This window comes from Odocoileus virginianus, chromosome 15, assembly GCF_023699985.2.
Source record: "Odocoileus virginianus isolate 20LAN1187 ecotype Illinois chromosome 15, Ovbor_1.2, whole genome shotgun sequence".
Taxonomy (NCBI): domain Eukaryota; kingdom Metazoa; phylum Chordata; class Mammalia; order Artiodactyla; family Cervidae; genus Odocoileus; species Odocoileus virginianus.
This window is the reverse complement of record NC_069688.1, coordinates 62,284,534-62,297,294: the sequence shown is the minus strand read 5'-3', so window position 1 is coordinate 62,297,294 and position 12,761 is coordinate 62,284,534. Positions and strand designations below refer to the sequence as shown.

General features: G+C 40.4%; 1 protein-coding gene across 8 annotated transcripts in view; it reads left to right on the top strand.

Annotated features, from left to right (window-relative positions):
* The window catches only part of RALYL (RALY RNA binding protein like), a 782,895-nt gene that overhangs the window by 621,972 nt on the left and 148,162 nt on the right, over positions 1-12,761 (top strand). For all 8 annotated transcript variants that reach the window (XM_070477450.1, XM_070477455.1, XM_070477449.1 and 5 more), the window contains one exon: positions 7,524-7,599. In XM_070477450.1, coding sequence (XP_070333551.1) covers positions 7,524-7,599 — 76 coding nt within the window. The remainder of the gene's footprint in view (positions 1-7,523; positions 7,600-12,761) is intronic.

The following is a 12,761-nucleotide window of genomic DNA, read 5'->3' as shown; positions in this document are numbered from 1 at the left end:
AGGTGCAGTGCCCAACTCTCAGCCATCTCTCGTGGGGCAGGGGCAGGGCACCCCCTCTCCTACTAGTTCAGGGCCTGGCACCTGCGCCACGTTCAATAATAAAGACGGGAGTGAAAAGAGCTGACGATATTATTAGGAAAGCCATTTAATTTCTCAATATCTCAAACATCTATATAGATGACACAGAAATAAAGACCCCTGCTCTGCTCATTTCACACGATGGTTCTGAGGCTCTGAACTAATCATAACTGCAAAAGCAGTTTTTAACGGTATAGAGCTTATACTAGGCTAACGTATGGTTTTATGCATTCACTTGTCAAACAGATTATTTTCTTTACCTCCTGAATTTTTATTCAATGGAACAGTAATGAATCCCTAAATCTTCCAAATGTGAATAATAAAAGACTCTGAATGACTTTTCCTGGCAGTCTATATGCCATGGCTGAATTATTTAGACTTTTATTTAAACCTGAGGAAAGAAACAAACACAAAACAATCCCAAGAGTAAAGGCACTACTTTTAATTAATTTCTTTAGATAATATCTCTTTTCATTTTTCCTCACCTACAAAAAAAAAACCTTGATAATGTGGATGCCATATTATCAGTTAGAGGTCACTTCAAAATCAAGCACAAATTTCTCTGGAAATAACAGATGCCATCAGAGATCACTGTTGGCAGGGATAAATAACGAGTATTTGTTTATTGTAGTAGTGTAATTTAAAATGTTAAATTATCTTTTCAAATGGGGATATTCCAAATTGGAAACACAACAAAGAAACAAAGGGGAAACATTTTTGCATATATTTTAAGGTATCTCATAAACCAGCATTCAGAGGCCTTCTGTTTTGCTGGATGTTAACATCTTTTTTGCTGTCCAAAAACTTATCTCTTTCTCTCTCTCACATGCATTTGAGTTAAACACTATTGTATGTTTTTTTTCCAGAATTTGTTTCCTTCAATATGCATTACAAATATCTGAGAAAGAGAAATATTATTACATTTATACCAAATTTATTTTACCATGACTTATTTGTTTGGCAACATACTTATTGACACCTTCCAAAACATTGTTTAGATAAAGACCACTTTAGGAAATGCTCTGACAAAGTGTGTTTGGCTGGGCACATTACGACCGATGCAAGAACACATCTTGTGGCTTGTGTGAGTTTGGTTAACCCGTGGACTCCTACGGTACCTACCACACCAACAGCTCTGTGCAGGATACTGACGGGCCTGTGAGGTTGAGCTGTGACTACCCTTTAGAAGTCCAAAGTCAAAGGGACAAACACTCAGTGGTCAGCTCTGGGAGAAGGATGTAATGAAGTAAAACGGGGAGTGCAAAGGAGAATCACATCTGTTTGGGTTTAGAATTGGAGGTATCTTCCCAAGAGTCCAAAGCATCAAATTATGGAACGCTTTTACTATCGCCTTTAGTAGTACCCTAACAAGAATCGGCCAAATAAATATATTTGCGCATGTCGGATATCATTTTCAGGGGTGATGCTTTGGAACGGTACCTGTCTCCTTTTGCCTCATCTCATTTACCTCAAACCAGAATAGGTTCAGCTCATTGACTTGTTTTCAGTTCTGTGACTTTATAGCATATTTCTCTCATGGTATTAGCTTCATTTATTTAGTTTAAAAATAAAGAAGAAAATTGATTAGATTTTGGAACACTTAATATACTTCAAGCAATTTACTGTGAAAAGATATAGTTAGCAACCCAACAGGGTATTTTTCAATTGAAATTTAATAGTATAAGGACTATTTTGGAGTTCATTTGAATTTTTTCACATTTTTTCATGCTCATTTGAAACATTAAAACTTCAAAATAGATACAGGATCTGTTCAATAAGCTTCACAGTTGGTTCTTGCCAAGGCTCATAATGTCATATGACAGAGAGCAAATACCTCTTCTCCCTCCATGTAGAGGTCTGGAGTCTCTAGTCACCTCCTAAAAGAAAGTGATAGTTTCTCAGGCATGTCTGACTCTTTGCAACCCCGTGGACTGTAGCCCACCAGGCTCCTCTGTCCATGGGATTCTCCAGGCAATAATACTGGTGTGGATAGCCATTACCTTCTCCAGGGGATCTTCCCCACCCAGGACTCAGACCCAGGTCTCCTGAATCTCAGGTGGTTTCTTTAGATCTGAGTCACCTGGAAAGTCATCTCCTAGGTGTACATAAAGCTTAGCTCTGTTTAGCTGCATTGTCCCTATGCCTGGACAGGGTTGGGGGGGTGTCTCTACACAGGTGTGATATATGGTGAACCTGTTACCGACCAGTGCTCCTGACCTCTTTAATCAATGGAAATCGATCAGAGACCAGACAAGCAATTCAGGCAAGGCTTTATTGGGCCCATGATGCAGCAGGGGGCAGAGAAAGCAACCAGCAGTTTCACTTGTTGGCTTCCTTGCCTGTTTGCTCAGGGGATGCAAGTTGACTCTTTCTACAGGGTGAGGGTATGAGTGCTTTCAGAGGTTGGGCTGGAGGGGCGGCTTAGGTGGGTTGCCCACTACTTTGATGGTGTTTGTGCAGGGATCCTATGCAGCACTCTGCTTTTGCTTCTGACTCCCAGCTTTTGCTCCCTATTCTTCACTAGTGATTTTGGGCTTTTTTGGTCTTCTTGTATCTTTTTGTCTAGAATTTGCCCCAACTTTGTATGCATGCAGTTATTTTTCAGTTCAGTTCAGTCGCTCAGTCATGTCCGACTCTTTGTGACCTCATGGACTGCAGCATGCCCGGCCTCCCTGTCCATCACCAACTCCCAGAGTTTACTCAAACTCATGTCCATCAAGTCGGTGATGCCATCCAACCATCTCATCATCAGTCGTCCCCTTCTCCTCCCACCTTCAATCTTTCCCAGCATCAGAGTCTTTTCCAATGAGTTGGTCTTCTCATCAGGTGGCCAAAGGATTGGAATTTCAGCTTCAGTTTCAGTCCTTCCAATGAATACTCAGGACTGATTTCCTTAGGATGGACTGGTTGGATCTCCTTGCAGTCCAAGGGACTCTCAGGAGTCTTCTCCAACACCACAGTTCAAAAGCATCAATTCTTCAGCTCCCAGCTTTCTTTATAGTCCAACTCTCACATCCACACATGACCACTGGAAAAACCACAGCCTTGACTAGATGGACCTTTGTTTGACACAGTAATGTCTCTGCTTTTTAATATGCTGTCTAGGTTGGTCATAACTTTCCCTCCAAAGAGTAAGCCTCTTTTAATTTCATGGCTGTGGTCAACATCTGCAGTGATTTTGGAACCCCAAAAATAAAGTCAGATGCTGTTTCCACTGTTTCCCCATGTATTTGCCATGAAGTGGTGGGACCAGATGCCATGATCTTAGTTTTCTGAATGTTGAGCTTTAAGCCAACGTTTTCACTTTCCTCTTTCACTTTCCTCAAGAGGCTCTTTAGTTCTTCTTCACTTTCTGCAGTTATTTTTAGCCCCTTATAATTTCTGTGATTTGTTGCTTGAGGAGACATCTGTCTAGGTGCCAACACTGCAGCCTGGCCACAAAGGGCCCAGGTCTCAGCCTGTCTCAAACCCAAACAGAAACTCTTCAAGACACTTCTGTTTCATAGCGTTTGTCTAGTTTTATCAATACCCTCTATGAGAATATGATTTTAATACTCCAATAATATAGTCCATCACCTTGGTATATAAGTACCTCAATATGTACTTTTGCATAACAAGTAGGAATTTAACTAGGATTTTTTTGACCCATTTCAAAAGCAGTTGTTACGATGATTAAATCCACATTCTTTCTTAAGGGTAATGTAAGATTTTTAAATGTTAGTGTGAATCTTCACAAACTCGGGAATTTAAGAAGCATCACTGTATTTTTTTGTATCTCACCGTTTTATTCCGAAGTCCCCACCTCGTGAGAGTGGCAGAAATTTGAACCTCGGTCATTCCTCCTGTGGGTGACTTGCACAGTGCCAGCACAATCAGGGAAGGAAGTCTTGGGAGGTCGCTCTGTAGCTGACCACAAAGTTCAGTGTCCAGAGGCCATTTACACGTCTGTAGGCTTTCTTCAAGGCCAACAGCTCTTGAGATAGAAGAACCTGAACTTTGGCTTCCAAGTAAGATGGATTGTTCCAAAAACACAATGAAATCTTGTATCAGTAAAGCTAAACACAAAGGAAACGCTCACTCATCCAGACCCTGGCCATGCTTTATGTTCCCTGATTTCCTGAGCTCATGCCCATTGTTCCTGCTCCCCTGTGTACATCCATCCCCTCCCACAGTCATCCCTGTCCACTATCACCAGGACATGACCTTTACTATAGCAGTGTAACATGCATAAATTTCCATATTTAAGCATCCATTTATAAACATTCAAAGGAAAATGATGCATTTGAACACTATTCAGTGTTCAGACACTATCCAGTGACTATGAGAAAAAATAATTTTTTGCACTTTCTATTACCTTCAGACAGACACTGATGTCTGAAATTGCTGTGTAACAACCTTTCATAAAACATCTTCCATTGTATGTTGGGGCTTCCCAAGTGGCACTCGTGGTGAGGAATCCGCCGGCCAGTGCAGAAGTCGCAGGTTCAAGCCCTGCGTTGGGAAGATCCCCTGGAGTAGGAAATGGCAGACCTCCCCAATATTTTTGCCTGGGAAATCCCACAGAGGAGCCTGGGGGGCTGTAGTCCGTGGGACCACAACAGTCAGACACGACCGAGCACACACACAGCCATTGTACATTGTTGTTCAGCCACTAAAGTCACGTCCGACTCTTTTGTGACCCCATGAGCTGTAGCCTCCCAGCTTCCTCTGTGCATGAGGTTTTCCAGGCGAGAAGAGTAGAGTAGGTGGCCGCCTCCTTCTCCAGGGGACCTGCCCGACACTGGGATCGACCCTGCGTCTCTTGCATGGGCAGGCAGATTCTTTACTGCTGAGCCGTGAGCCATCAGGGGAGCCTCCACTGTAGGTAGGCAGTCAGTCGTGTCTGACTCTTTGCAGCCCCACGACTGCAGCCCACCAGGCCGCTCGGTCCATGGAATTCTCCAGGCAAGGGTCTGGAGTGGGTAGCCAGTCCCTTCTCCAGGGGGTCTTCCTTACCCAGGGATCGAGTTGGCAGGTGGATACCTTACGGTCTGAGCCAGCTGGGAAGGTCCAGCTCTGTGTGGATCCACTGTCAAACTCAGAGCCACTAGCTACAGATTATTTTTAAAAGAGACGTTACAATGCTTGCTTTGATAGTCTTAAGTCCTCCTTTTTTTTAAATTTACTTATGAGAATTTTTGTTTGTTTGTTTTCAGTTCAAAAGTAAAGAAGACAGAAATACAATAGTGATGTCTAATGATGTTTCCTGGATATGTACCTCTATCATCATTACAGAACTTATAAAAATAATAGAAATCTTCATTTGTTTCACTCACTTTTTTGTTCCAACTCTGTCATATGTGAAGGGTTAGACAGCCTTGATCTTAAAGAAAATGTACCCAGTAACCCAGTGTTGAGTATGGTATTTAGTATGGATTTTATATTGATATTCTTTGGGAGGTGGCAGAGGCTTCCTTCTCTTCCTAGTTAAGGATTTCCCCACATATGGCTGTTGAATTAGATGAGCATATATTTCCTGTCCTTTAACGTGGGCCCTGCCTCCTGTCCCCTGGGATTCCCAAGGATGTGAGAACTAAAATTCAAGTTCTGGTTTCCGCAGATGTCCTCAGGCCCAAGCCGGGTCCAGTGTTCCATCTCCATTGCTTTCCACTCCCACTCACATACAGGCTTCTGTGAGCACCTGACTTTGATGTTAGCCCAATGTGTTTTTCAAGAGAGATAACATTATACCATTTGAAACAACCTGATTAGAATGGGAGATCGTCATACTGAGTGAAATAAGTCAGACAGAGAAAGATGGATAGCATATGAAATCATTTATATGTGCAATCTGAAAAATGTGTAAAATGAACTTATTTACAAAACAGAAATAGCATCACAGATGTGTGGAAAGCAAATCTGTGGGTACCAAGGGGGACGAGGGGCAGGTAAGTGCAGAGACTGGGATTGACATCTACACAGTATTATATATAAAATCAGTAACTAACAAGGACCTACTGTACGCACAGTGAGCTCCACTGAATGCTCCGCAATGACCTATATGAGAATACAGCCTAAACAAGGAGTGGACAGAGGTATACGCATGACTGTTTCATTTTGTTATACAGCAGAAACTAACGTAGCCTTGTAAATCATCTACATGCCAATATAAGTTACTTTAAAAGAGGTACATCATTTTCCATCTACATATTTTGGTTGCTTTTACTGATGGGTGGTTCATCCATCTCCAGACAGCGTATGTAGTCCCCTGTATTTGGTTCAGACGGTAAAGAATTTGCCTGCAATACAGAAGACCTGAGTTTGATCCCTAGGTCAGGAAGATCCCCTGGAGAAGGGCATGGCCATCCACTCCAGTATTCTTGCCTGGAAAATCCCATGGATGGAGGAGCGTGGCAGGCTACAGTTCATGCGGTTACAGAGTCAGACACAACCTGAGTGATTATCAGTTTCATTTTTCACTTATGAGAAATAGAAATTTGCCTTTCTTTTCTGTCAAAATGATATCCCTCACTTCTTTCAAAGCTTTTCTTAAAGTTCACCTCCTTTAGATTTTCTTTTTTATCATCCTCTGGAAATGTTAACTTTATTAAATATAATAGTTTATATCACTTTCCAAAACTTTATCAGCCAACTTCATAACAGTTTTACACATTTTTAAAAAATATTAAGGTTGGTAATTGATGCAAATTCTGTCTTGTCATGTACTTAATTTAGGCATCTTCTTGTCTTATCTGAGACTTTGTTATAGTTTTGGTTCTTGAAAGCAAGTGACGTGCTGTGCTTTCCTTCAGATCTCTCCAGAACTCTGTAATTGAACATGCCAGTTACTGAATGCATTTTGTTGTTCCCTCAGTAAACCTTGTATGCTTTATAATTCCACCCTTCTAACACGTCTCTGCTTTAGTGGAGAAGATACTACCAAAGGGAATGTAACAATTCCTCTCATGAACAAAGCTTCATTCTATGAAAATGTCTATACAGAGACATTCCAGGCAAAACTGCAAATCAGTAGGATATTTCATTCTGCCTCTTGCTTTTATTTAAATTAATTTTTATGGGAGTATGCTTTATAATCATTCTCCCTTTCTAGTTTTAGCGAGCATTCCTGATCCCTCTACCTTGTCCAATATTTGCTTTTTTCGTTGTACTTTGCACCTTCTGATATGTTACATCGTTTTCCTATTTGTTATGTTTGTGTTTTACTATCTATCCCCTCCTTCCCCATAGAAGATAAGTCCCACGAGGGCACGGATCTAGCCCATTTGGTATATGACATATCTGAAACAGAGCCTGGCCTAGAGTAGGTGCTCAAAAAACACTTGTGAATAAATGAATGTCATATAACATTTTATACATAAAAACAAAACATAATGCGATTTCATTATTTATTTTCACAACAGGTTTAATACTTTCTTAATCAGTGCTATTTTATTTTATGTTTTCAGATATCAATATGGCAGGAGAACCAAAACCATACAGACCAAAACCTGGAAATAAGAGGCCCATTTCTGCACTTTACAGGTGAGTAAGCAAGCACTATTTTATGAATCTGTTGATCAGTCACTCAGTTGTGTCCAACTCTTTGCGACCCCATGGACTGCAGCATACCAGGCTTCTGTGTCCATCACCAACTCCCAGAGTTTACTCAAACTCATATCCATCAAGTCGGTGATGCCATCCAGCCATCTCAGCCTCTGTCATCCCCTTCTCTTCCAGCCTTCAATCTTTCCCTGCATCAGGGTCTTTTCAAATGAGTCAATTCTTCACACCAGGTGGCCAAAGTTTTGGAGTTTCAGCTTCAACATCCATCCTTCCAGTGAATACTCAGGACTGATTTCCTTTAGGATGGACTGGTGGGATCTCCTTGCAGTCCAAGGGACGCTCAAGTCTTCTCCAACACCACAGTTCAAAAGCATCAATTCTTCAGCGCTCAGCTTTCTTTATAGTCCAACTCTCACATTCATACATGATTACTGGAAAAATCATAGCCTTGACTATATGGGCCTTTGTAGGCAAAGTGATGTCTCTGCTTTTTAATATACTGTCTAAGTTTGTCATAGCTTTTCTTCCAAGGAGCAAATGTCTATTAATTTCATGCCTGCACTCACCCTCTGCAGTGATTCTGGAGCCCAAGAAAATAAAGTCTGTCACTGTTTCCATTTTTCCCCCATCTATTTGCCATGAAGTGATGGGACCGGATACCATGATCCTCATTTTTTGAGTGCTGAGTTTTAAGTCAGCTTTCTCACTCTCCTCTTTTACATTCATCAAGAGGCTCTTTAGTTTCTCTTCATTTTCTGCCACAAGGTTATTGATATTTCTCCTGAGAACCTTGATTCCAGCTTGTGCTTCATCCAGCCCAGCATTTCTCATGATGTACTCTGCATATAAGTTAAATAAGCAGGGTGACAATATACAGCCTTGATATAATCCTTTCTCAATTTGGAACCAGTCTGTTGTTTCACGTCCAGTTCTAACTGGTGCTTCCTGACCTGCCTGCAGATTTCTCATGAGGCAGGTCAGGTGGTCTGATATTCCCATCTCTTAAAGAATTTTCCACAGTTTGTCATGATCCACATTCGAAGGCTGTGGCATAGTCAATGAAGCAGAAGTTGATGTTTTTCTGGAATTCTCTTGCATTTTCTGTGATCCAACAAACGTTGGCAATTTGATCTCTGGTTTCTCTGCCTTTTCTAAATCCAATTTGTACTTCTGGAAGTTCTCAATTCACATACTTTAAAGCTTGGAGGATTTTGAGCAATACCTTACTAGCATGTAACACGAGTGCAATTGTGTGGTAGTTTGAGCATTCTTTGGCATTGCCTTTCTTTGGGATTGGAATGAAAATGGACCTTTTCCAGTCCTGGGGCCACTGCTGAGTTTTCCATATTTGATGGCATGATGAATGCAACATGTTAATAGCACCATCTTTTAGGATTTGAAATACCAGAGCTGGAATTCCGTCACCTCTACTATCTTTGTTCATAGTAATTCTTCCTAAGGCCCACTTGACTTCGAACTCCAGGATGTCTCGTTCTAGGTGGGTGATCACACCATCATGATTATTTAGGTCATGAAGATCTTTTTTGTATAGTTCTTCTGTGTAGCCTTGCTGCCTCTTCTTTATATCTTCTGCTTCTGTTAGATGCATACCATTTCTGTCCTTTATTGAGCCCATCTTTGAATGAAATGTTCCGTTGGTATTTCTCATTTTCTTGAAGAGATCTCTAGCGTTTCCCATTCTGTTGTTTTCCTCCATTTCTTTGCATTGTTCATTTAGGAAGGCTTTCTTATCTCTCCTTGCTATTCTTTGGAACTCTGCATCCAAAAGGATATATCTTTCCTTTTCCCCTTCGTCTTTCCATGTCTCTTCTTTTCTCAGTTATTTGTAAGACCTCCTCAGACAACCATTTTGCCTTTTCACATTTCTTTTTCTTGGGGATGGCTTTGATCACTGCTTCTGGTACAATGTTATGGACATCCATTCATCATTCAGGCACTCTCTCTATCAGATTGAATCTCTTGAATCTGTTTCTCACTTCCACTGTATAATTGTAAGGGATTTGATTTAGGTCATACCTGAATGGTCTAGTGGTTTTCCCTACCTTCTTCAATTTCAGTCGGAATTTTGCAATTTATGATCTTACCCACAGTCAGCTCCCAGTCTTGTTTTTGCTGACTGTATAGAGCTTCTCCATCTTCAGCTGCAAAGAAAAGAGTCAATCTGATTTCAGTGTCAACCATCTGGTGTCATAGGGTGTTTGCTATGACCAGTGTGTTCTCTTGGTGAAACTCTGTTAGCCTCTGCCCTGCTTCATTCTGTACTCCAAGGCCAACCTTGCCTGTTACTCCAGGCATCTCTTAACTTCCTACTTTTGCATTCCAGTCCTCTATGATGAAAAGGACATCTTTTTTTGGTATAAGTTCTAGAAGGTCTTGTAGGTCTTCATAGAACCATTCAGCTTCAGCTTCTTCAGCATTCCTGGTTGGGGCATAGACTTGGATTACTGTGATATTGAATGGTTTTCTTCAGAAACAGAGACCATTCTGTCGTTTTTGAGACTGCACCCAAGTACTACATTTTAGACTTTTGTGTTGAGTATGAAGGCTACTCCATTCCTTCTAAGGGATTCCTGCCCACAGTAGTAGATATAAGGGTCATCTGAGTTAAATTCACCCATTCCTGCCTATTTTAGTTCGCTGATTCCTAAAATGTTGACATTCACTCTTGCCATCTCCTGTGTGACCACTTCCAATTTGCCTTGATTCATGGACCTAACATTCCAGGTTCCTATGCAGTATTGTTCTCTACAGCATCGGACTTTACTTTCTCCACCAGACACATCCACAACTGGGTGTCTTTTCTGCTTCGGCTCAGCCTCTTCATTCTTTCTGGAGCCATTTCTACACTCTTCTCAGTAGCATACTGAGCACCTGTGGATCTGGGGAGTTCACCTTTCAATGTCATATCTCTTTGCCTTTCATACTGTTCCTGGGATTCTCAAGGCAAGAATGCTGAAGTGGTTTATTTTATGATTTGTAGTAGTAAAAATTCTTACAGTTTTAAGAGAGAATATAACCTGTAAAGAATCAAATATTCTGAAAAAAAATCCTTACTGGCATAAAGTACAGCAAAATGCTGGTGGTATATCTATATCAAGGAGCATTGGTAGGGAACTGGCCTAACCTTTTCATCTTCACTTAAGCAACCCTTCTACAAGATATTCCTCTAATAAAATCTAATAAAAATCTCTCATGACTCTACCTAACAAAAGGTTAATATTTGCTGACTAGTGCATGTCATGTACTGCATGTACTTTATATATATTATTTAATTTTCACAGCAATTCTGCAGTGTAGATGGTGCTACTCTCATCTTGCTGATCAAGAACCTGATGTGCCATTTCTTAGAAATCTTCCCTAGGTCATGTCACTGGTAAATAATGGTTTGGTTCAGTTCAGTCACTCAGTCATGTGTGACTCTTTGTGACCCCACGGACTGCAGCACGCCAGGCTTCCCTGTCCATCACCAACTCCCAGAGTTTGCTCAGACTCATGTCCACCGAGTTGGTAAATGATGGCACCAATAATCAAGCTCATGCTTTCTGATGCCATATCCTGACTTCTTCCCAACAGATCATTCAGCCTCTCTCTTCCAAAGAATGTGTTTCTTTCACTTCTATTTCATCAAAAAACAAGTAAAGTCCTTCTCTTTTCTAGGGAGATATTAACTAATTCCTTTAATCTTTCCTAATGTACTTGAATCTGAGTCAGTTTAACAGTGTGGTCTTTCTCCTCCACATGCCCTGATTTAGTGTCATTGCTTATGATCTCAATTTCAGGTGGATGGAATAGAACACACTTACTTAGACTAGACTGTATTGTTCTATATAGACTTCTGTTTGGTTAAGTAAAATTCAACTGATTTGGAGAAGATGTCAAGATTAAACTCATGAAAATTCTGATTCTTTAAAAACAGCCACTTTAGGGAAAAAAAAAAGTTCTGCTGCTAAGCTATATGTCCCACTTCATGTACTTCTGCCATTGCTTTCTGTAATCTAAGTGCTGACTCTGCATCTCTGTTAAATCCCCTTTTGCTCAACTTAGCCAATTGTTCCACGCTGTTGAGATTGCCTATCATCCAATTTATTTGGCCCTGTCCCAGATACATATCTTCATTCGTCAGGGTCCACATCAGAAGAGCTAATGTAAGTGGTGAGTGAGGCCCCTTTTCCCTAATATCATTTGAATAAAGGAGAATTAAGTTATGCATATCAAAATCAATTATATTCTGATATACTATAGCATGAAGAGCCCTCAAAAGATAGCTTGGAGCTGTGTTCTTGCCTTTGTTCTCTGAAAATTAGCCTATCTCATTTTCAGCTACTCACAGCTTCATTTCTCGGACTGTAAAGTAAAAGGGTCAGGACTAGATGAGTTCTAAGGTCCTTTCCACGCCTAATGCCCCAGGGATCTCTAAGGTATGACCATCAACAATCTGAAAAGACACACTGGAAATATATCATAATTGCTTTTTCATTTAGGCCGTGCCATTTTATTTCATTTAATAAACATTTTTATAGAAAAAGAGAAAGCTACAGGACTTATCAAATATTGGTAATTGGCCATAAAGCAGTACTGATTATAAAACTCAGAGATGAAGCCATCAGCAAATGCCAAATGATGCTTTCTGTACCTTGTTAGAGGTAACGGACAATGTTTAAGAAACTGAGAAGTGTAAATAATTTGTAATCAGATAGATTTTAAAATGTATGCACAGATTTCCAGCTAATGCAGAATTTTTGAAACATCATAATTTCAATTATTATCAGAAAAAGCTGCCAATGGCTTTTCTTCTCATCAAAGAACTTCCACTATCTGTGCAATGATGTTAATTTCACATTTTCCCTGTTCTTGGAGTGTTTTGGTTTTCTTTTGGGAATAGAAGCTTATGACAAGAAACAAACGTCTTTTTAACTGTTATTTTTCCAAGTTATGTTGACTTGTGAATTCAGAAGACTTAGAAGCAGAAGTTTATTTAAATCTGATATTTTGTATACAAAACAGTAGGGGGAAATGCTTATTTATCCTAGTTTCATCTGTTTACACAAAAGAAGGCTGAGACATTCAGAAATTGCAAGAAAAACGATAACAGAGGGAATAAAAGAGCATGAACATGCAGT